Genomic DNA, 25,251 nt, shown 5'->3' with positions numbered 1-25,251 from the left:
GCTCGGTAGAAGTAGTGTGTACTATGTATAAAAATGTGTTGCAGAAAGTCACCAAGATCCTTAGACAGCACATTCCAAGCCCTTGACATTAAATAGTGTTACAATTACTGAATCCCCCACCATTAACATCCTGGAGGGGTTATCATTGACCCAGAAACTGAACTGGACTCACCACATCAACACAGTGACGACAAGAGCAAGTCAGAGGCTAGGAGTACTGTGGCGAGTAACTCACTTCCTGACTCCCCAAAGCCTGTCTACCATCTACAAGGTACAAGTCAGGGGTGTGATGGAATACTCCCCACTTGCCTGGATGAGTGCAGCCCCAACAACACTCAAGAAGCTAGACACCATGCAGGACAAAGCAGCCCGTTTGATCGGCACTACATCGACAAGCGTCCACTCCCTCCACCATTGATGCTCAGTAGGAACAGTGTGCATGATCTACAAATGCACTGCAGAAATTCATCAAAGATCCTCAGACAGCACCTTCCAAACCCACAATCACTTCTTTCTAGAAAGACAAGGACAGCAGAAACTTGGAATGCCACCACCTGCAAGTTCCCCTCCAAGCCATTCACCATCCCCACTTGGAAATATATTGCCGTTCCTTCACTGTTACTTGGTCAAAATCCTGGAATTCTTTTCCTGAGGGCATTGTGGGTCAACCTACAGCATGTGAACTGCAGGCTTCTCGAAGGCATCTAGGAATGGCCAGTAAATGCTGGCCCAGCCAGTGGCGCCCAAGTCCCATAAATAGAAAAAAAGTTCCTGTTCTCAAGTGGTGACTCTGTCTTGTCATACTGCTCAAAATTGGATCATGCAAAATTATTTTTAGGTGTAAACAATTGAAGTTCTTTTCTCATTTGCAGTAGGTTGGGTGGAACAACTACAAGAGCTACCTGGCGATGAGGCAGCTGTTGCCCCTGAGATTGTGGAGAAAATGAAAAAGCGATACAGGAAGAAAAAGAACAAATTGGAAGAGATTTTTCCAGCATATCTGCAGGTATATTTACTTAACAAATGTGCTTTCCCATCTGCTCCTGTGTATTTCGAAGCAAGACTTCTAATGTCTTCTGAAGAAGTGGACATCACTATGTACTCATCACAATTGTCTAATTAGCTTCAAAGTTAACAGTGTTTCAGTGAAGGAAGCTACATGTTGCTGTTTTAGACGTGAGAGCATTCTAACAAAGAGCGGCTTTGTGCAGTGGTCTAACCTAACTATGTTCTTCTGAGTGATATTAAAAATCTTTATTGTGGCATGTTCTAATTCCAACTCAAATTTACAGTTTGTAACATCACTCTGCTGCTAAATGCATTTCTTGGTAGATATCATCTTGCACCAAAAAAACACTTTCAGATTTGAAAGCCTCAAGTTTGTAAATGTTTCGAATTGGTGAGGTAAGGAGAAAAATCAAAAGAATGGCTAGTGGAAAAGGAGTAAGACAGTTTCTAAAAGATGAAAGAGGTTTGTTATTCTTTAATGTTGCTTAGAGAGAAACAAAGAATATAGAACAGTACAGCACAGTACAGGTGCTTCGGCCCACGATGTGCCGACCTATTATCCTACTAAGATCAAACTACCCTGCATACCCTACATTTTACTATCGTCCATGTGCCTATCCAAGAGTCGCTTAAATGTCCCAAACGTATCTGACTCCACTACCACTGCTGGCAGCACATACCGCGCACCCACCACTGTCTGTGTAAAGAACCTACCTCTGACATCTCCCCTATACCTTCCTTCAATCACCTTTAAAATTATGCCCCCTCATAATAGTCATTTCCATCCTGGGAAAAAGTCTCTGGCTATCCACTCTATCTATGCCTCTCATCGTCTTGTACACCTCCATCAAGTCACCTCTCATCCTTCTTCGCTCCAATGAGAAAAGCCCTAGCTCCCTCAATCTTTCCTCATAAGACCTGCCCTCCAGTCCAGGCAGCATCCTGGTAAACCTCCTCTGCACCCTATCTAAAGCTTCCACATCCTTCCTATAATGAGGCGACCAGAACGGAACACAATATTCCAAGTGTGGTCTAACCAGGGTTTTATAGAGCTGCAGCATAACCTCGCGGCTCTTAAACTCAATTCCCCCCGCCAATGAAAGCCAACACACTATACGCCGCCTTAACAACCCTATCAACTTGGGTAGCAACTTTGAGGGATCTGTGGACGTGGACACCAAGATCCCTCTGTTCCTCCACTCTGCTAAGAATCCTGCCATTAACCCTGTATTCTGCGTTCAAATTCGACCTTCCAACATGAATCACTTCACACTTTTCTGGGTTGAATTCCATCCGCCACTTCTTTGCCCAGCTCTGCATTCTGTCAATGTCCCGTTGTAACCTACAACAGCCTCCACACTATCCACAACTCCACCAGTTGATGAACCAGTAGTTTATTAATAAAAGAAATGAAAATAAAAAAAATCAAACTGTCTACATAATAACACACACTCAAAGATTTTTAAACACGTAACAGAAGTATCATGTCATTAATCCCAAAACACGCCTTATGGATCAAAAAGAAAATCAACAGTTTTTGTATAGTGCCCAAAACCACACCTTGTATAGTACCCCAATACACCTCTTGTAGTACTCACATCAAACTCCCTGTCTGAACAAAGAACAAAGAAAATTACAGCATAGGAACAGGCCCTTCGGACCTCCAAGCCTGCGCCAATCCAGATCCTCTCTCTAAACCTGTTGCCTATTTTCCAAGTATCTGTATCCCTCTGCTCCCTGCCCATTCGTGTATCTGTCTAGATACATCTTAAATGACGCTATCGTGCCCGCCTCTACCACCTCCTCTGGCAACACCCACCACCCTCTGCGTAAAGAACTTTCCACGCATATCTCCCTTAAACTTTTCCCCTCTCTCCTTGAAATTGTGACCCCTAGTAATTGAGTCCCCCACTCTGGGGGGGAAAAAGTTTCTTGCTATCCACCCTGTCTATACTTCTCATGATTTTGTAGACCTCAATCAGGTCCCCCCTCAACCTCCGTCTTTCTAATGTAAATAATCCTAATCTACTCAACCTCTCTTCATAGCTAGCGCCCTCCATACCAGACAACATCCTGGTGAACCTCCTCTGCACCCTCTCCAAAGCATCCACATCCTTTTGGTAATGTGGCGACCAGAATTGTACGCAGTATTCCAAATGTGGTCAAACCAAAGTCCGATACAACTGCAACATGACCTGCCAACTCTTGTACTCAATACCCCGTCCGATGAATGAAAGCATGCCGTATGCCTACTTGATCACTCTATCAACCTGCGTTGCCACCTTCAGGGTACAATGGACCTGAACACCCAGATCTCTCTGTGCATCAGTTTTCCCCAGGGCTTTTCCATTTACTGTATAGTTCACTCTTGAATTGGATCTTCCGAAATGCATCACCTCGCATTTGCCTGGATTGAACTCCATCTGCCATTTCTCCACCCAACTCTCCAATATATCTATATTCTGCTGCATTCTCCGACAGTCCTCTTCACTATCTGCTACTCCACTAATCTTAGTGTCATCTGCAAACTTGCTAATCAGACCATCTATACCTTCCTCCAGATCATTTATGTATATCACAAACAATAGTGGTCCCAACACGGATCCCTGTGGAACACCACTGTTCAGTTATCCATTTTGAGAAACTCCCTTCCACTACAACCCTCTGTCTCCTGTTGCCCAGCCAGTTCTCTATCCATCTCGCTAGTACACCCTGGACCCCATGTGACTTCACTTTCTCCATCAGCCTACCATGAGGAACCTTATCAAACGCCTTCTACATCTACAGCCCTTCCCTCATCTATCAACTTTGTCACCTCCTCAAAGAATTCTATCAAGTTGGTAAGACATGACCTTCCCTGCATAAAACCATGCTGCCTATCACTAATAAACCCATTTTCTTCCAAATGTAAATAGATCCTATCCCTCAGTATCTTCTCCAGCAGCTTCCCCACCACTGACGTCAGGCTCACCTATCTATAATTACCTGGATTATCCTTGCTACCCTTCTTAAACAAGGGGACAACATTAGCAATTCTCCAGTCCTCTGGGACCTCACCCGTGCTGAAGGATACTGCAAAGATATCTGTTAAGGCCCCAGCTATTTCCTTTCTCGCTTCCCTCAGTAACCTGGGATAGATCCCATCTGGACTTGGGGACTTGATCACCCTAATGCCTTTTAGAATACCGAACACTTCCCCTCTCCTTATGCCAACTTGACCTAGAGTAATCAAACATCTATCCCTAACCTCAACATCCGACATGTCCCTCGTGAATACCGACACAAAGTACTTAATGAGGTCCTGTAGCACCTCATCAGATTTAAGTAACTTGTGATTTAACTTAGACTGGAACTGCAGATAGCTTCTTCCTGGAGCTGTGCTCATACACCTGATCTTAAATGTACTCAGACTTAAGTAACCTTTTCAGTGTTTTATCCAAACACTGACCTAACACTAACTTGTTTAAAGTAATCAATTTCTTTGTATCCTTCTGAGAAATCTGTCTATTGCACAAAGATCAGTTCACACAGCTTTGTTTAGTTCTGGACTTGTAGACAGCTTGTTTCACAATTGTCATGGGTGTTAAGCTCATTAGCTTATTTGTTTTTAAACATCTCAGGCTATGTCCTACATTATTTGCCCATCTTAGCAGTCTTTAGAAGGTAATGGTGGACCAACTGATTGACATATTGAGCCAGTTCAGAGGGTACTTAAAAATGAGCCACATTACTGTGGGACAGTAGTCCGATGTAGAAAAAAAACCTGTTCACAGTGGCAGATTTCCTTCCATAATTAGCATTAATGAACAAAGTATGTTCTTTTAGATGAACTTGTCAGGTTCATGATACTGATCATAGATGTTTATTTCCAGATTTTATTTTAAACTGAATTTAAAATATTAAACAAGCTGAGTGGGAATTTTTCCTGCAAGGTACTTCATGCAATCAAATCAAGCCATAACCAGTTAGAAAATAGATGAGATAGACTGTTTTAACATTAAAACATATAACACAGACTTTGTAAAGTACAGTATATGTATGACACTGAACTTTTCAAGGAGTAGCAAGCAGTATTGGCCTGCCACACTCCCACTGTTTTCCACCTGGCTGAGTCTGGGCCTTTCAATCCCATTCTCTTCAGAAATGCGAATCATACCTGAAATCAGACTTCTCTTTCATTGTGAGAGATTGTCAGGGGAAGACAAACCATGTACCCTCGTTGCAGCACTAGCTGCCGTATTCTGGTAAGTATTCATTCACTCATATACTGAAAAACTTTGGGATATTTAAACAGCATTTTTCTATTATTGCATAAATATGGGCCAGTGAATGTATAGTCCTGAATGAGTGAGTTGGGTACTGCAGTGGGCGATGTTGTCCAGTCAGGGCCGAGTCAGTTCAGTTTGGGTGGGGTGAATTGGAGCTTCGGACGAGGGGGAGTCAAGGACAGGGCTCTGTTGTGTAGGAGTTAGGCATGGATTTTTTTTGCCTAAGGTGACTATTTAGATAAGTAAGACAGAACTTTCTTAAGTTTCTGACACTTAACTCAGAGTTGGAGACTTTGTTCAAGTGGTTAAGGGAGCTGGGCAATGTCTGTCCTCCTTCAAGGAGACAAGATCCAAGATGTTGTTTGAAAAGAAGCAACAGGTAAACAGGAGTAGATCTTTTATTGAGTGGCTAAGATCTGAAGTGTCCTGACCACTGTAGGTGGTGCCATTTTGCTGCCTTCTGATTTCCATCTTCTGATAGACAATGTGCTCTGCTGTGTTTTATGAAAAATACCTTCCTGTACCAAGCAGAGCAATACTGTTCACATTTATTTTCCCAGCCATCGAGCCTTCTCCACCATTGTTTCGTGTCTCCACATGGGGTTGGGTTTTACTTAAGTTTTGCCTGATATTTATTTTCTTTCCCCTGACCTTCATTCACAGATTCAACATTGACACCAAATTAAAGGGATCTTGCAGCATAGAAATGTGCCATTTGTCCTGTTGTGCCTATCCTGATTCAGAGGAAGGGCTATTGAATTAGTCTCACTCTCGCCCCGGTCCTGTAAATTTTTCATTTTCAGGTTGTATAAGTGGAATTCCTGTTTTATTCCTTAAGAGTAAATCAATATTTGTCCCCAAATGTAGCCCTTTAATTTTTAAGCACCAATATCCCTTGAGATTTGAACTGCTGGGTAGATTTTCTGCAGATCTCAGTAGGTTAGTTTCTGGCATTGAATTAAAGCTGCGCTTCAAATTCCAGGCGATAAATCAAATAAGCTGGCAATGCAGGATTGAGCTTAGTCACTTCAGTGCACTTCGGCTTGCTTTGTGTTGACAGCTAGATGTTTCTGGCACCAGTTTTGCTGAAGTTTCAAAATCAGGTCATGACTCCCAAAGTGGGGAAAAGGGCATTCCTTTGGTAATGACCGTGAGCAGTCAACTACACACAGCATGATCATGCAACGAGAGTATTAGAGTCATAGAGATATACAGCACAGAAACAGATCCTTCGGTGGAACTCAACCATGCCAACCATTTACCCTAAATAAATCCAGTCCCATTTGCCAGAATATGGCTCATATCACGCTAAACCCTTCCTACTCATATACCCATCCAGATGCCCATTAAATGTTGTAACTGTACCAGCTTCCTCCACTTCTTTTGACAGCTCATTCCATATACACACCACCCTCTGCGTGAAAAAGTTGCCGCTTAAGTCCCTTTTAAATCTTTCCCCTCTCACCTAAAATGTATGCCCTGTAGTTTTGGACGACTCCACCCTGGGGAAAAGACCTTGTCTATTTACCCTATCCATGCCTCTCATGAAAACCTTTATAAGCGTCTCCCCTCAACATCCGACACTCCAGGGAAAACAGCCCCAGCCTATTCAGCCTCTCCCTATAGCTCAAACCCTCCATCACTGGCAACATCCTTGTAAATCTTTTCTGAACCCTTTCAAGTTTCACCACATCCTTCGTATAACGGGGAGACCAGAATTGCACGCAGTATTGGTATTCATCTAAACAGACTTATCTCAAATGCATTTATTAGAATAAAAGGTCAATACAATCCTTAGTTTCTGGGGTTGACCTTTGTTGATTTGTCAACTGTAACCAAAATATTAAAGTATGCAGTATAACTCATGAAATGAAATATTTAAATTTTGCCTTTTGTTCACCTTTTGAAATGTACTGCTAGTGAAATGATGAAAAATGAAAGCACACTACTTGCTTGATTCAGCATTCTGAGGGCACTGGCATAGAACTTTTTTTAAAGAAAGGAAAGACATTGGCTCCACCAAACCAAAAGCTGGGCCATTTATTAATCTCTTCTTTTTTTTAAAATTCTGCTTTCATAGGATGTCGATGTTGCTGACCTGGCCAACAATTGTTGACCGTCGCTATTTGTAGTGTCATAGAGATCTACAACACAGAAAAAAGGCCCTTCAGCACATCACATCCACGCTGGTCAAAAACAACCACCTAACAATTCTAATCCTACGTTCCAACACTTGAACATAACCTTGTATGCCTTAGCAGCGAAATGCACATCTAAGTACTTCTTAAATATTGTGAGGGTTTCTGCTTCTAAATACTCTTCAAAGGCAGTGAGTTCCAGATCCTCAAAAGATTTTCCTCATATTCCCTCTTAATCTTTTGCCTCAAACCTTGAATCTATGTTCTATGATTATTGATCCCTTCTTCAAGGTTTATTTCTGTCTCCCCCATCTATGCCACTCATAATTTTATACATCTCAGTCATGTCCCTTCTCAATCTCTTATGGTCTAAAAAAAAATCCCAGTCTGTCCAATCTCACTTCACGCCTAAAACTATCCAGCCCAGGGAATAGCCTGGTAAATCTCCTGTACACCCTCTCCAGTGCTATCACATCCCTCCTATAATGTGAATTCCAAAACTGCACACCATCTCCTAGCTGTGGCCTAACCAACTTTTTATACAGTTCCAGCAAACCTCCCTACTGGCAAACTCTGTGCGTCTGGTAATAAAGGCAAATTTCCCATATACCTCCTCCAAACACATTTTCCACCTGCTTGTTTTTTTCTATTCCGTTGTGGGATTTGGGTGTTGCTGACTAGACCATCATTTATTGCCCATCCCTAGTTGCCCTTGAGAAGGTGATGATGAGCTGCCGCCTTGAACCACTGCAATCCACCTGCTGTAGGTTGACCCACAATGGCATTAGGGAGGGAATTCCAGGATTTTGACCCAGCGACAGTGAAGGAACAGCAATATATTTCCAAGTCAGAATGGTAATTGGCTTCAAGGGGAACTTGAAGGTGGTGGTGTTTCCATATGTCTACTGCCTTTGTCCTTCCAGGTGGAAGAGGTTGTGGGCTTGGAAGATGCTGTTTGATGATCTTTGGTGAATTTCTAAGGTACTTTTACACCTTAGGACTGGTGTACAGGCATGCCAATGCCCCTGTAATCCTTGGTGCTTCCCAGGGTCTGATAGTTCATCATGTGTTTCTTTGCCTTGTTTGTCATGCCCAAGTACAACAGTTCACCTTTATCTTGATTGAATTCTATTTGCTACTGATCAGCCCATCTGACCAGCCTGTCTGTCCTTGTAACCTAAGGCTGTCCTCCTCACTAGGCCGTATTAGAGAGCATTCAGGAGACAGCCACCTTGATCTTGGTCCAGCATCCCGTGTAAGGGACCACCAGGCAAGAATGGTAGATTTCCTTCCCAAAAGGACATTAGTGAACCATATGGGTTTTATAACGTTTACTATTTTGTTGCCATCATTACGGAGACTAGCTTTCAGTTCCAGTTTCCATACTTTTTATGAATTGAAATTAAATTCCATGAGCTGCCATGGTATAATTTAAACCCATGTCACCAGGGAATTAGTCTTGGTCTCTGGATAACTAGTCCAGAGATGTTGGCACTGTTTCTCCATCTCTCCCAAACTATGACACTTGTTTATTTTGGAGTACACTTGTTTCATTATTTTATTGCCTAATTTGTTCCCTATACAGGAAGCCTTCTTTGGAAAAAATCTTCTTCTTGCAAGTCAACACAGCAAACTGAGTCTGGATGCTCTTTCTGATGATGAATTATCTCGGCCACCAAACAGAGTTCTGAATGCAAATATAAGTTTCCTGGATCCTTCCTCTGATCCACTGTTGAGTTCAGCCACAACTCAGGTGGCAACAAAACATCAGGGAGGACAAGGTATGTGTAGGCACACAACACTCAGTTATTAATGTTTCCCATTAAGGAAGTAAAATAACTACATTATGTGCTTTTTGTCATCTAGAGGAGCCATACTGTGACTTAGAGGTTGCCAGCGTACAAACTAATATTGAGTTTGGTACACTTGTTTAACATCTTACTGCACAGTTAAGTGCAAATGAGCGTTGCCTCATAGGTTGCCACAAAACAGTGATTCTAAAGAGCAGGAAGGTGGGTGTGAGGAATGTTGGATCAGTCATGATGCTATTGAATGGCAGAACAGGCTCAAGAGGCCAAATAGCCTACTCTTGTTCCTGTTTCTGATAATGTACAGTCTCTCCATCATCGTATTAACTTGTGCCTCCAAAAGAGTCCACTGAGTTCTTGACCCACTACCCCACTTGGAGAATGCCATTTCAGGTGCAGACGTTTCTGGTATAACATGATAGCTCCGTTCTCAAGAGATCTCGCATCATAAGCAAAACATGCAATAGCCACGCCATATAAACTAATGGGGCCGGAATTGCATTATAGCCAATACAGGTAGGAACATTCGCGTTCCACAAACAGCGGTCTAACCTCTTCAATTATGTTAAAGCCAATTTGCGTTGAAGAAACATGCGTTAAAGCAGAACTGACTGTATCACTTATTCTGTATGTGGTCTATATGTCTTAAACTTGCGTTTTGCTAGTTAATACATACCTCCCCTCATCTGTAGTTGCTATTTTATCTTAGTGTTCAAAGTTAACTACTTTAATTCTACATAGTAGTTTGCTTACCAAACGTTTCCTATAATTAGTCTTACTGGCCTGAAAACCAAAACTTTATAACCTTGTTTCATCAAGCTCAATCTGCTGATATCGGCAACCTCTTCTCTGCTTCCAGGGTGGCTATTGGTATTTCCCTTGTGGTTTGAATACTTTGCCTAATCACAAGGGCCTCAATATTCTGCTTGATTTTTTTTTATCGCTGCTGTACAAAGGCTGTGAACGTGGTCAGTGTGGAGTCCAGTAATGCTTTCAGGTCAATCTCTTCACCAGCTAGCTCAGCATCATGTATATATGAGCACATGCATACAGCTACATTAATTTGTGTAAGCCATTTTTCAACATGCAAGTTTTGTTTAGGTCTATGTTCTATGTTCTATGTTCATTCTGTAATTCCTTAGCTGTGCTATCAGATTCTACTGCATCTGACGTCATTTTCTTGTCTTTTGCCTCTACACCTTGTAAAGTTTTTTTTTGTATTTCTAGCAATCCATTTATGATTGAATTTCTTTGTTTTCATTTGTTAGACTTAAAGTGTACTTAACCTGTACATGTACGTTGTGGTCCATTGGTTTTCCTTCATTGCCAGGGCTTTGTTGGTCTGTTTAAGCACTTGGTTTACTGAAGTTGTCCCCTTCGAAATTAATTGAATCTTGTTTTATTGGCTTATCTTACGTATATAATACGTCATATTTAATCCTCTTGCAGTTATTATCATCCAGGTGTATTTGTTCTCAGAATGGTACCTTTATCATTGGTTATTGTTATGTCAAGATGTAACTTGTCAATCATTTCAAAAATAAGTTACATTGACTGGATCAGATTCAAAAACTGCTTGAACATTCATACTAAGGACGTTCCCAGGTTATGACGGGATCATCAAATTTCTACTTTCGTGTAATCTTTTCACCTGATACTTTCTTGACTATGGTGCAAGCTGCACTTATGATTAATATTGGCTCAGTGATCTAGACCAAATTTATCATTGAAACAACTTAAAATGTTGAACTTCATGACTATGTAATAGCCATTTATGTAGCCAGCATTCTTTACAAATACTAATATCCTTGGTATTCTAATTGGTCAAAGAAGTAATGTTGGTTAGGACTCAAGGAAATTATATACATTTCTTTCATTAATATCATACGATCTTTTGCATCCAGCTGAAAAGGTGCTATGTCGGGCAATGACCATCTCCAATAAGAGATAATCTAATCAACACCCTTTGACATTCAATAGTGTTACCATCACTGAATCCCATGCAATAGTGTTACCATCACTGAATCCCATGCCGCCACCACCCCCCCACCCCCCACCCCCAATCAAAATCCTTGGGATGACCATTGACTGTACTCGCCACATAAGCACAATGGCTACAAGAGCAGGTCAGAGGCAAGGAATTTTTACCTCCTGTCACCTCCAAAGCCTGTCCACCATCTACAGACACACGCCAGGAGTGTGATATAATACTCCCCACTTACCTGGATGCTGTAGATCCAACAACACTCAAGAAGCTTGACATCATCCAGGAAAAAGCAGCTCACCTGATTGGAGCTGTTCCCACTCCTTCCACCACTGACACTCAGTAGCAGCAGTGTATGCTATCTACATGATCACTGCTGGAAATTCACCAAAGATCCTCTGATAGAACTTTCCAAACCCATGACCACTTCCATCTAGAAGGACAAGGGCTGCTGATACATGTGAATACCACCATCTGCAAGTTCCCCTCGAAGTCACTCACCATCCTGACTTGCAAATATATTGCTGTTCCTTCACTTTCACTGGGTCAAACTTGAGGAATTCCCTTCCGAATAGCTTTATAGGTCAACCTACAGCATGTGGACTGTTGTGGTTCAAGAAGGCAGCTTACCACAACCTTCTCAAAGGCAACTAGGAACAGGCAATAAAAGTTGGCAACCTGTAATATCCCTGCTCTGAGTGAATTTTAAAAAAAGTGAAAGTTAATACTGTGCTAAACTGAGAAGTTTGATTTTCTATAGGTAGCAGTGAAGACCCTCTAGCTGATCTCTCAGAAGTCCTAACCACAGAAGATGATATCCTTGGAATACTCTCTGATGAATTGGACAAAACAGGAGATGAGACCGGTATGTTGTGTGCAGCATTGTTGAGCTCATGCACAACATCTTTGTAGTGGCAGAATGGTTTCCTGTGAAGTTTGAGCATGCCAATTTACATAAATTTCTGTTGCTTTTATTCTAGTGCTGATTTGTCATAAAACACATTTGTGCGTGAATAGCTGTTTGAATATATTTCCCCAAAATTTCTTTTGCTGTAAATTGCTTGGTTGCTTGATGCAATTATGTGAAGAAATTAACAATCAATAATTATGCTGCTTTAATCTCTACTGCCCAATAACTGTCGCATGCTCTTCAGTTGGGTATATTATGTGTGCTTCTTTCGTTTTTGTTTGGTCTTTATTTCCCAGTTATTCATCCATTTTATCTGGTTTGGGTCCCGTAGGTCTTGATTTATGCACTTTCCAGGTCGAGAATTCACCTTCTCCATTTGGTAAGACTAAATGGTGGATAGCAGTAGTCCCATGTCTGGTGCTTTTTGTCTTTCTCCAGAGCAAGTGTGCATGCCTGTGTGTGTGGGGTTTTTTTGAGAATCTCCTTATCAATGCTCTGTCTGTTTGTTCTGTATCACTAACAGATTATACCATGGCTAACTTGTTTGCTTCAAATATTAGCACATGAGTGACTAAACTGCATTTTTTTAATTGGCTTTAGAAAATAGAATAACTCTGAATTCAAGCAGTGTTTTTGATGTATTGATCTTGAACCATGATCCTAATATTCATTTGAAAATATAGCCAGATTCTGCTGTGGATTTGGTGGTTAGTTTCTATGGCCTGTTTGGGGAACTTAGTGATAACAGTGACACCTTGAAAGGAAAAGAACAAATTTATGACAGTCGTCTGAATGGAATGTGGAGAAGCATTCTAAATCTTCAACTAAATAAACCTGTACCTGGGTTGAACAGATTTGCGGCCTTTAAAGATGCATTGGATACTGGCAGCGTATTTTTTTTTTTTTTTTTGGAGATTAAAGATAACATTTCAATATTGGTTCTTGGACCACACACCAGATCTTGCTTTTAAAACAAATAAAACAAAATGCTCATGAACAAGAGAGTCGGGACAGAGGTGAGTGTAGTGGCTGTCCCTAAGAAGGTGATGCTGGGGACGCTGAAAGGTCTGAACGTGGATAAATCACCTGAACCCCATGCTCTATACCCCAGAGTTCTGAAGGAGATAGCTGAGGAGATTGTAAAGGCATTGGTGGAGATCTTTCAGGAATATTGAAGTCAGGAGGGGTCCCAGAGGACTGGAAAATGGCTAATGTAACACCCTTAGGAAGGGAGGGAGACAGACAACAGGAAACTATGGACCAATTAGTCTGACCTCAGTTGTTGGTAAAATTCTAGAGTCCATTATTAAGGATGAGGTTTTAGAGTACTAGAAGCACATGGTAAAATAGGGCTGAGTCAGCACAGTTTTGTCAAGGGGAGGTCATTCCTGACAAATCTGTTAGAATTCTTTGAGGTGGTAATGAACAAGTTAGACAAAGGAGAGCCAGTCAACATGATCTATTTGGATCTCCACAAGGCTTTGACAAGGTGCCGAACATGTAGCTGCTAAATAAGATACGAGTCTACAGTGTTTGGGACAAGTTAATGGCATGGGTGGAGGATTGACTGCCTGGCAGCAGGCAGAGTGTGGGTTAAAGGGGTCTTTTTCACATTGGCAGCTGGTGACTATTGGAGTTCTACATGGGTCATGTCGAGACCACAACGATTCACGTTTACATTAACAATCTGAGTAAAGGAACTGAGGGCATTGTTGCTACGTTTGCAGATGACACAAACCTAGTTGGAGTAACAGGTCATGTTGAGGAGGCGGGTAGGCTGCAGAAGGACTTGACATGCTAGGAGAGTGGGCAAAGAAGTGGAAGACATCATGTGAAAGTGTGAGGTTGTGCATTTTGGTAGGAAGATTTGAGGGTCTATTTTCTAAATGGGAAAGACTTTGGATATCTGAAGCACAAAGGGACATGGGAGTCACTCTTAATCTTAACATGCAGGCTCAGTGGCTGTTAGGAAGGCAAATACAATGTTAGCATTTATTTCAAAAGAGCTAGAATACAAGAACAGGGATGTACTGCTGAGGCTGTACAAGGTTCTAGTCAGACAGGATTTGAAATACTGTGAGCACTTTTGGGCTCTGTATCTAAGGAAGGATGTGCTCGTGTTGAAGGGGGCCCAGAGGAGGTTTTCAAGAATGATGCTCGGGATGAAGAGTTTCAGTTGAGGAGTGTTTGAGGACTCTGGGCCAGTACTCGATGGAGTTTAGAAGAATGGGGGAATCTTATTGAAACTTGCATAATACTGATAGGCCTAATACAGTTGATATGGAGAAGATAATTCTGTTAGTAGGAGAGTCTAGGACCACAGGGCACAGCCTTAGAGTGAGGGAATAGCCCTTTAGAACTGAAATGAGGAGCAATTTCTTCAGCCAGAGGGTGGCGAATCTGTGGATCTCATTACTGTGGAGGCCAAGTTATTGAGTATTTACCAGAGATAGATGTGTTCTTGATTAGTGAGGGGAACAAAGGTTACAAGGAGAAGCAGGAGAATGGGTTTGAGAAACATATCAGCCGTGATGGAATGGCGGAGCAGACTCTGGGCCGAATGACCTAATCCTATATTTTATAGTCTGAATCAGCCGCAAATTTGAGGGATTAATAGAGTTGTGAATCTCTGGAACTTGTCGGTCACCATTTACTTTTCAGAAACAGAGTTTCACCCTTTTATTCTTTAGCATTTTTTTTAAAGAATTTCACTATTTTTCATGTTAGCTGCATACTAAACTTGCCATAGAAATTTTAGAACTGGTGATTAAGAGCATAAACTATGCTTTCAAACACATGATAATTGTTAACAACCTGCCTGACGGAAAGGGAACAATTTAAAAATCCATTGACCATGTATATGTTAGTTGTGGGCAATTAGAATCCCTTTTTTGTTTAGTTATTTGAAACATCAGTTATTCTTTTGGTTGCACTTCACCCCACGCTTCTGACCTTTTGAACATATGGTGCAGAGTTTTGGTTGAGGGCGGGTGGTTGCAAATCAAAGGATGTGTCCTTGTTGGCCTGCTCTTGGGCCTGGCTAAAGTAGTCATCAATCAGTCTAGGCAGTGAGCATGGAGGGGAAGGTCATAGTTCCTGACTGCTGGCTCTCTTTGGAGGCTACGTTCATGCCCTTAGAGAGAGAATATGTGATGCCCACTAACACCACCTTCAAAGCTTTCAGAGGGAGCCATAGTAGATGGTGCTTGTAATTTGTTGTTTTAACAAGTGACACAGATGATTTGGTGTTCTAATTTCTTTTTTAAAAAAAGCACAAATTAAACTGTTCGACTTTGTTCTTATATGTGGCAAATTGTTTTGAGATTTCATAAACTTTAAATTTAAATTTTCTTCCTTTATTTTCCTTTTTGTCTTTTTCTTTCCCCTTTCAATCCATTTTTCATCAAGAATTCTTTAGACCAAGAAAGCTACAGTCTTTCCAACAATCAGATGCAATCGTAGGAATAAACAAGCATATTTATATCTACATAAATGAAGAATCACTGGACTCCAAACATAGACTGCGCTTTTTCTACACAGATGCTGCCTACTTCCTGTCATTGCATCTGCTTGTTGGAAAGACTATTGCATTCTTGATTCTCAAGAATATACGCGCTATGATGCCGACAAATTGACTGTTGAAGATAGAAGAAATAAAGGAACAGGCTCAATGTTTATTGAGGAACTTTTTTTTAGTCTGATCATTTGCATATAATTCTTGGCCATGTTTCTTATTCTGGTTGCTATCTCAAGTTAGATAACTTGAAAAAACAATTTAATGCATCAACAACATGCAAGTAATAACATGTAAGTCAATTAAGATAAAAACAAATAATCAATGGTTCCACTGTGGCGTGTCAAAACTTCTGACAACCTGACCTTAAAGTGTAGGCAGATTGCTACCTCTCATTTCTTCAGATTGAACTGTACCTGCCGTACTTTTGTCCACTTACTTGGTCTGTCCGTATCTGTTTATAACATCCTACTCCAACCCACACAACCTATCATACTTCATAAAATAATGTAATCCAAAAATGTTGTCTATATAATTCCCTGTCTCTTGCCTTTTCCTGCCCAATGGCCTTCGATGGACTATTCTGGTCTCTTACCTACTCCAGTTTCTTAGCTTCTTCGTTGTAAGCCATATCTTCAGCCCCGTACAACCTGTGTTATGTAATTCCTTCCCTAAATTTTGTGGCGTCTTTACCTCCTGAGTTTTTTTCTTAAGAAACAACCTTGCATTTATCAATTCATGCCAATGTCGATCATATTGAACATTGTGGGGCCCAGTAGTCTGACAAATCAGTTAACTAAAGCTGTAATGAATGCTTTGAACAAAAGCTAATATTGCCGATAGTTGAAATATGAAAGCAAAATAGCTGAGAGGAGATTTGATCGAGATTTTCAAAATCATGAGAGGGCTGGATAGAATAGACAGGGAAAAGCTGGTCCCACTCGTAAGAACAAGAATGAGAGGGCATTGAACTCAAATGATGTACAAAAAGAAACGAGTGATGCAAGGAAAAAAGATTTTCACACAGTGAATAGTTAGAATATGGAATGCAGTGACTGAAAATGTGGAAGCAGGTTCAATTGACGCATTCAAGAGGTCATTGAATGACTGGATTGAAAGAGTATGCAAGGGTGTGGGGAAGAGGAAGATTAGCACTAGGTAATGATGCTCGTTTGAAGAGCCAGTTCGGGCATGATGGGTTAAATGGCCTCTGGGCTGTAACATTTCTATGGTTCTGCGAATACAGAAGATGCTATAAATACTGAGGTCATGGCAGAAACTCATAAAATCATAGAGTAAACATGATGTGACCTTTTGTCAGAATTGGGAAAAGTTAGAAATGTAATCGATTTTGACCAGATAAAAGAGAAAAGGCTGGGCAATGAAGGAACATCTGTGACAAGATGGAAGGAAGGATAGAGTAAGTGACAAAATATTTCATGATACAAGATCAATGGAGGTGATAATGGAACAAGCAAAGGAATGAAAGATGTGTCTGGAGGAGATGTGAATGGCAGGGCATAGAGCTCAGCATAGTGACAAGCACGGTTCATTGAGGTGGGGGAAATGGGGGGAATGAAGCTGAGGTGTTTGCTCAGGATAGATCATTCGGGGTCAAAGAGAGGAGGCATGAGCAATTTATGGCAAGAGTTGAAATTGGAAGAAGGAATTGAGTTGGGGGAAGTGAACAAGAACAATAATGAGCTGTATTAGTTGTTAAAACATGTAATCCTTCATATCTGAAAGGAAGATTACATTTTTGTTAAAAGTGCTGAATGAGGCAGTGGATGAAGTGGAAGGACTAGGGACTGCTTCAAGATACAGTGCATCAGTGTTACTAAAGAGGGAAGGGTCCATAGTATGTCTACGATTATGTTGAATGTGGATCTCCCAAATGTAGCGAAGACATGATTTGCAAGCAATGGTGTACTGAATGTCTAGGACATTTGTAATTTTGAAACTGAAATGCAGTGCAATTTCAGTTGGAATGCTAATGGAATAAATTGGAGCTAGCAGCTGTTGCTAAGGAAACAGATGCAACTGTGAAAGCAAATTTTGGCATATATGTAATCAAATGCAGGAAGAGAAATTGAAGGCAATAAAGGATAACAATGTAGAGGAGATAACAGAAAATCCCATCAGACAGAGCAGTAGAACTGTTTCAAAGTGGACATTCCTGGAGGAGCAATGCTAGTGTCTTAAATTTAAATACAAAGGCAGAATATTGCAGATACTGGAAATCTGAAAAAAAAAGTTGGAAATGCTTAACAGTCAAAAGGAATGGTAATAGGACAGGTAATGAAATAAAAGCCATCTAGGGGAGGTTTTCTCTAGAATTTAGAAGGTTGAGGGATGACCTGATCGAAGTCTTCAAAAAATTAACACTAAAGGGAAGGGTCGATAAAGATAAACTATTTCCCCTGGAATGTGGGTTCTGAAACAATGGGCTATAGTCTGAGGATTAGGGTCAGACCATTCAGGAGAGATGTTAGGAAGCATTTACACACACAAAAGATGGTAGGTATTTTGAACATTCTTCCACAAATGACAGTGGGTGCAGGACCAGTTAATTTTAAATCTGCAGTAGATAAATTTTGTTAAGCAAAGATATTAAGAGAGATGGGTCAAAGGCAGGTATATGGAGTGAGGCCATAGATATTACCAGTGATCTCATTAAACGGTGGACCAGGCTCGAGGGCCTGAATGGCCTACTCGTGTTCCTATGTGTGAAGGGCAGGATCCTGAATAACTGCCATCTATAAAGGAAATTCAAGGAATAAATACCAGTGTAGCAGGAGCCAGTTGTGTAGGTAATTAGACAGAAGAGTTCAAAGATGTAAGTAGGGCAAAGGTAACGTTAAAATATAAGTGAGAAAATAAAGGAAAGTAGCTTGACTTTTTTTCCCAAGAAGTGCGTGTACACTGATACTCAGACCTTTAAGTTACCCATCCAAACAACTCCTCTATTGACTCTTGTGTTTTGTTTTGGCAACTGTACTTTTATGTAGGACATGAAACATTTTGCTAGATTGAAAGATTGTTTAGAAGTGCACAGAATATTGCTGTAATCAGTTTTGACAATAAAACTTGTTAATAAAATGTCTTGAGTCGGTAAATGGAACAAAATTACTGAACATTCAAAAGATAGTCAGCAAGATTTCTGAAAGGGATTTGTGCTTGGCCAAATTTGATAAATTCCTTAGAGAATAACTTAGAAAGTTGTTTAATTGATATACACGATCATCAGCCATTCTTAAAACAGTCCCTAAATAGTCATTTGAAAACAAGTTAAAGGGCGTGAAAGTGTGATTAGACTTGACGACTTGTGAAGAAAAGTAACAACAATGCAATGAGTCATTGAACATTACAACACAGACCTGTTGCTTGACTATCTCTTCCTAATCTTTTTATATTTTAGTTGTCGTGGTTGATCTGCCACTTCTAGCCAAGTAAAAATCTGCACTTTACAGTTTAGAATATTCAGAATGAGTTATTGGTGATAAATTTTAACAACTCTAAGTTTAGAAGATATGATGAATGACCACTGTCACCTTCTTCAAATGCAGATTCTCTGTGCGTTTATTGATTGATATCAAAATAACACAACCAACTTTTTGTTTAGCTGGACTGGATATTGGCCCCATTACAGAGGATCCATCTGCAGTTCCCCAGTCATGTGGAGGCCAAAGTTCGCGACCTTTGACCGAGGAACAACTAGACCGAATACTTAGCCCTGATCTTGAGAAAATCGTTTCAGATGGTAAGATGCATCTTCCATACTTTGTAAGACATTTATTTTGTGTCACATTGTGGAATGGTTTTCTGGTAAATGACAGAAAATGTTATTTTATTGTACAGGTACAATTCTAAGTAAGCTGTACAAAATTCCAGGTATTCATTTTCAAATATTAATGCAATTTAATGAATAATCCACATATCACCAGAGTTTAATTCTTACTAACATTTTCACCTTTTTTTTCCCCCCCAAATCAAGAGCTGGAGGGAAAGGAAGTGGAAGATCTGTTCACAGCTGTGTTAAGTCCTTCAGCGAACCAGGCGCCGCCGCCGCCACCACCTCCACCACCTTTGCCTCCTTTGCCTCCGCCTGAACATGGTATAGTCTAACTACGTAAAATAATCCTGCCAGGTTTCATTGTTCTTGAGCTGTTAACAGTTGTGGTTATTTTTCATATTGTCACCCACTGCGGTTTAAGTAAACATGTTTCTGGATATTGGCAAAATTGTACTAACCTCTTGTTTCATTCCAATTCCATTATACTTAAGTCTATTGTCATTTTTTTCTTTTGATAAAAGTGGCGTATTGATAATGGCAGTGATATTTAAATATTATAAAATCTGAAATGCTTATTACATGATTTTAGTTGCATGCCATTTTACCCCGCACTCATCATCAAACTGCAGTTGGGCCCCACATTAATGGCTCAACCTGTAATTTCAAAGAAGCAATTAAAATTACAGTTGTCCAGTTTACTGTAATATTTAAAGTTTAGATTAAATGACAAACTCCAGTTTAATTTGTGAGCCATCAGTTATTTTAAGTATACATATCCCGTAGAATTTAGTCTCACATTCCCAAAAGAAGTGAAGCTAATGAAATGTCACTCTCTTGTTCTTCTTATAATTTGGTATCTAATTTATACAGGCATTGATTCAATTTGGAGATTGACTCTCAGTGTAAGTTAAGCAACTGCTGAATTTAGCATACATTATTTTCAATAGATCATCTTAACTGGATGTGCTGATACTAAAATGTCTCTAAGAACAGCAAGCTGTTGTGGTGATCTGAAACTTGCCGCATATCATCACAGTCTGAGCAAAAGCTGAACTCTGTCAGGGCCAATCTCACCTCATTCAAGGGGAATGAGATTTTAAATGGCAAATCACTGCATGGGTACAACGCAAGACGTGCTTGGAAACATGGAGTTTGTAAAGATTGCCAATGCCACTGATGAATCGGCATTTTTAAGTAGATTTCATATATTCCGCTGAGGTTGAAAATATAAAAGCAGTATTATAGTATTTACTTGACCATAATTTTCTGTCTTGATGGGCATGCAAATAACTTAGTGCCTTATATTTCCTTTTGTTTCATTACTCATGAGATGAGGTATTGAGCAAATTAAATAGGAGCAGAAGTAAACCACTTGACTCGACTTCACCATTCAATAACGTTATGACTGATCTGTTTGTGTTTTGAATTCCACATTCCCATCTACTCTCAATAACACTCAATACCTCTGCCTAACAATAATTTATCCACCTTTCATAATAATAAATGATCCCGCCTCCATTGGCTTCCCACGCAGAAAGTACCAAAGTTGACACACAAGTTTCTCCTCACCTAAAAGGGTGGTGCCTAGTTCGAGACTGACTGACTGACTGACTGGCAAGAGGAAACGTATTTTCCACGTCTACCTCTTCAGGACCATTCAAGATCTTTAATCAAGACAATCCTCACTCTTTTAAACTCCAGTGCAATTAAGCCCAGCCTGCCCCAACTATCCTCATAAGATAACCCACTCAATCCAGTTAACAATCTAATAAAGCTCCTCTGAAACATCTTCATTGCATTTACATCTTTCCATAACTTAAGGAGATCAAAACTGCACACAGTATTTGAGATTTCATCTTATCAAATCCCCATATAACTTGAAGCATAATGCCCTTATTTTTATGTTTAATTCATCTTGTAATAAAAAATAGCATCCTTGTGCAAGTTGGAATTCTGTAGTCATTCTCAATTTAAGTGATACTATGCTTTTTCATTCTCAATTTCCTACATTATACTCCATCCACTAGATTTGTGCCTGCTCACTCAACTAATATATCTATTTTCGCAATTTACTTATGCTGTCTTCACAATATACGTTTGTAACTATCTTCATGTCACCTGCAAAATTAGCTGCCATGCCTTGATTCCCCTCTTCTAAGTCATTAATGTAAATTTAACAACTTGAGACTCCTAAACAGAACCTTTTGGGCCTCCACAAGGGCCCATTTATGCATACTTCCTAATTTTTACCAGCAGCCTAGCTTGTGTCCTTGCTGATATGTTGACCCCTATGCTATAAGCATTTATTTTCTGCAGTAATCTTTGATGTGGCATCTTACCAACAACATTTAAAAATTCCCCTCTATCCACAGCATAAGTTATTTTTTCAAAGAATTACAATAAATTGATTAAATATGATATCCCTTTGTTAAAACCATGTTGACTGTTTCCAGTTACTTGAAATTTTTTCCAACTTATCACCTATAATCTCTCTAACGATCAACTCAGACATGTTTCACATGACAGACATCAAGCTAGCTGGCAAAGCAAACATTTATTGGACTTGAGAATGTGGCAATCAAGCAGCTTCTTGAGATGTTGCAATTATCCCACTTCCCAAGTAAATTCTCTGCATTTCTTTCACCACTAAAATGCATAAATTAGTCATCCATCTCATTGATATTTGCAGGGCCTTGTTTTGCACAGCTTGTTTGGCTACCAAACCTGCTAAAGTATAGTGAGTGCATTTTGCTAAGTAGTTCATTGACCATAATACATTTTGGGAATATACTACTCTTAAAAGATTTTACATAATCATCAGTTTTTTTCCCTTTGTTTTTCCCTACAATAAGTTCACTGTCAACAGAAAATCTGTTGTAAATTGCTTTGGGATTTTGAGGTCAATTCACAGTGGAAATACCTTTAATGATCGCTTAACAGTTAATAAATTTTCTTTCACCTATTCCTGTCATGAAGGAGATAGTGGATTTGCCAGGATGCCAGCAATGAATGGTGTGATTGGGCCACATCCACAGCAACAAACATCTTTAGCACCTGGAGGTGGACGATGTCTCACAAGTTCTTATTCTTCAATTCCTCAGTCACCATTCCCTGATAACAGGTGAGAATGCAATGTTATGGTCTGCTCATTACCATTATCGCAAACATATTTTAACATGGCAAAAGGAAAAACAAGTTCACCCAATAGGCATTTTTTAAATATTGTAAGAAATGGATTTCATTGAAAATGATTGCTTCCTTCCTTTTGTAGAAACCTAGCTTATAAAATGGCTATTTCTCCATACTGCAAAAATATGATATGTGCCAAAATCAGGATAAGTGATTCGCCCTTAGCCCCCCACCACCACCAACAAATCGACTAACTTAAGCAATCACTCCCTCCACCACCAATGCACAATGGCAGCAGTAGAAGATGCCCTGCAGGAACTCTCAAAAGCTCCTTCGACAGTACCTTCCAAGTTCACAGCTTTGACCGTGTAGAAAGGCGAGGGCAGCAGATGCAATATTCCCTACAAACCATGTGTGTTCTGACTTGGATCTATGTCTTTCACTGTCACTGTGTCAATATCCTGCAACTCCCTTCCCAGCAGCGCTGTGGGTGTAATCTGAACTAGATGGACCACAGAAGTTGGCTCACCATTGCCTCCTTTTGGGCAAGTGAGGAGGCAATGGCCTGGTGGTATTATTGCTGGGCTGTTAATCCAGAGATCCAGATAACGTTCTGGGGACCTGGTGCGAATCCTACTATGGCAGATGGTGGAATTTGAATTCAATAAATATCTGGAATTAAGAATCTAATGGTGATCATGAATCCATTGCGGATTGTCAGAAAAACCCATCTTGTTCGCTAATGTCCTTTAGGGAAGAAAACTGCCATCCTTACCTGATCTGGCCTACATGTGCTCTAGACCTATAGCAATGTGGTTGACTCTTAACTGCCCTCTGGGCAATTAGGGATGGGCAATAAATGCTGCCTAGCCAGCGACGCTATCATCCTGCGAATGAATAAAGGAAGTAGGGTTAAGCAACAAATGGTAGCCTTTCCAGTGATGCCCATATCCCTTGAAAGAATAAAGAAAGAAAACACGGTATAACATCACAGTGTTACCATCTGAATGACAGCTGTTTCACAATTTGGACTCTGGTCGTTTGCAAACATTCCAGTTTTTAAAAATTGCAGCTATCCGGTGCAATGCACACTGTAGCCAGGATTAATCAGATTCTGATTTGCACGTTGTGTTCCCAATGTCAGTACCTTTTAATTGCAAGGTAGGCGAATTTACAGCAGAATTGATCAACTTCACTGGTGCACACCACTTGTAACTATAGAATGCCATTGAGTGTAAGATGTAATGTAAATGTACATGAGACCAAGAGCTGGACAGTGCAATCAGGCTGTCTTTGGTCAGCAGTGATACACTACCTCATGCTGTGCTTTGATGCCAACTTGAAGCTTTAGGTGAAAAAGATGTAATTTTCATAGAAGTAGGAAATAACTTGTATATGATGTGTTCTAGATTTTTTTTCTATTATTTAAATACATGTACCTAGCATTCCAACAACTAATTGATGATTCTGGCAGTACTTTTAACTACATGTTTGAACTGGATCAATTTAACAGAGACAAGAATCATATGTTTAGTCAAGTTGTGACTGAGCCTCCTAACCCATGGGTTCCCTCTGCTCCTGCTGTGGAGGCGGAAGGAGACACACTGAACTACACACAACGGAGTACTCTGAAATGGGAAAAGGAAGAATCTCTGGGTGAGATGGCAACTGTCGCCCCTGTTTTATATACAAATACAAACTTCCCCAACTTGAAAGAAGATTTTCCAGGTAATCCTATATAGTGAGATCATATTTCTGGAAGCATCAGTATGTTCTCGAATGAAAGATTTAATGCTACTTTAAAAATTAAAATTTATCCTAACTGCACATAGTATGAAATCATTTAATATTGATGTATTGATTTGCTTTTCAAATATTTTACCAAAACAGGTGTGTATCTTGATTACATCATAGTATTGCCTCCAAGTTCAAGGACTTGCACTTGATATTGTCATGGAAATTTCATTTTGTAATGTTACAAAGTATTGCTACCTGAAACAATCTTGTAAGAGATTACCACACTGAATTTAAGACATGCATGCAATGCCACTTAAGTCACAGACTGATTTTCTAAACATTTGGATGTACTTATTTAAGGCAGATACTGGAAGGAATAATCATTAATGTCGTTCAGTAATATCAAGACATGTTTAACAACACAGTGTATGCTGATGCCTTTGCAGCAACTCCAGTTGGTGTGAAAACTGTTAGGCCAATGTTTGCACTGCACCAGATTACTGCACAGATTTTTCTGTTGAAATTTGGCAGTATTAATTCTGTAAAATGAATTACAAGTATCTACACTGAAATGAAAATGATTCTTTTAAAAAGTAGTAACAGCATAACTCTAGTGTCACACCATTTGCCTGTCTTGTGAAAAATGCTGTTCATTAAAGGCTGAAGAAAGTTTTTACTCTATGAAGCAAAAAATAAGATCTGTTGCATATTTGTCCAAAAATGTCTTGACCACTATTTTGAAGTCTTAATTTTAATTGATCTTGTACAATTTAGGGAAAGTTGCAAGTACAATGAGATCATATATTTACAGTTATAGCCACTTGTTCCTTGCCACAGATGACAACAATCTGTATATCAAGAAGGATTACATGAAGTAGATAGTTTCCTTCCAAACTTCTGACAAATATGCATATCCCTGTTCAGACCTTTCCATATGCCAATACAAACAATTCTGAACTACT

General features: G+C 40.0%; 1 protein-coding gene across 9 annotated transcripts in view; it reads left to right on the top strand.

Annotated features, from left to right (window-relative positions):
* The window catches only part of kmt2ca (lysine (K)-specific methyltransferase 2Ca), a 179,345-nt gene that overhangs the window by 61,498 nt on the left and 92,596 nt on the right, over window positions 1-25,251 (top strand). For 6 of the 9 annotated variants that reach the window (XM_048606763.1, XM_048606743.1, XM_048606750.1 and 3 more), the window contains 9 exons: window positions 873-1,006; window positions 9,000-9,195; window positions 11,967-12,071; window positions 12,448-12,495; window positions 19,253-19,390; window positions 19,489-19,521; window positions 19,625-19,744; window positions 22,400-22,544; window positions 24,066-24,280. In XM_048606763.1, coding sequence (XP_048462720.1) covers window positions 873-1,006; window positions 9,000-9,195; window positions 11,967-12,071; window positions 12,448-12,495; window positions 19,253-19,390; window positions 19,489-19,521; window positions 19,625-19,744; window positions 22,400-22,544; window positions 24,066-24,280 — 1,134 coding nt within the window. Of the gene's footprint in view, window positions 1-872; window positions 1,007-5,165; window positions 5,253-8,999; window positions 9,196-11,966; window positions 12,072-12,447; window positions 12,496-19,252; window positions 19,391-19,488; window positions 19,522-19,624; window positions 19,745-22,399; window positions 22,545-24,065; window positions 24,281-25,251 lie in introns of those variants that run through there. The other 3 variants (XM_048606774.1, XM_048606756.1, XM_048606768.1) reach the window with 2 other exon arrangements.

The sequence above is a fragment of the Rhincodon typus genome, chromosome 2 (genome assembly GCF_021869965.1).
Source record: "Rhincodon typus isolate 14 chromosome 2, sRhiTyp1.1, whole genome shotgun sequence".
Lineage (NCBI taxonomy): Eukaryota > Metazoa > Chordata > Chondrichthyes > Orectolobiformes > Rhincodontidae > Rhincodon > Rhincodon typus.
This window is presented reverse-complemented; position numbering and strand designations above follow the sequence as displayed.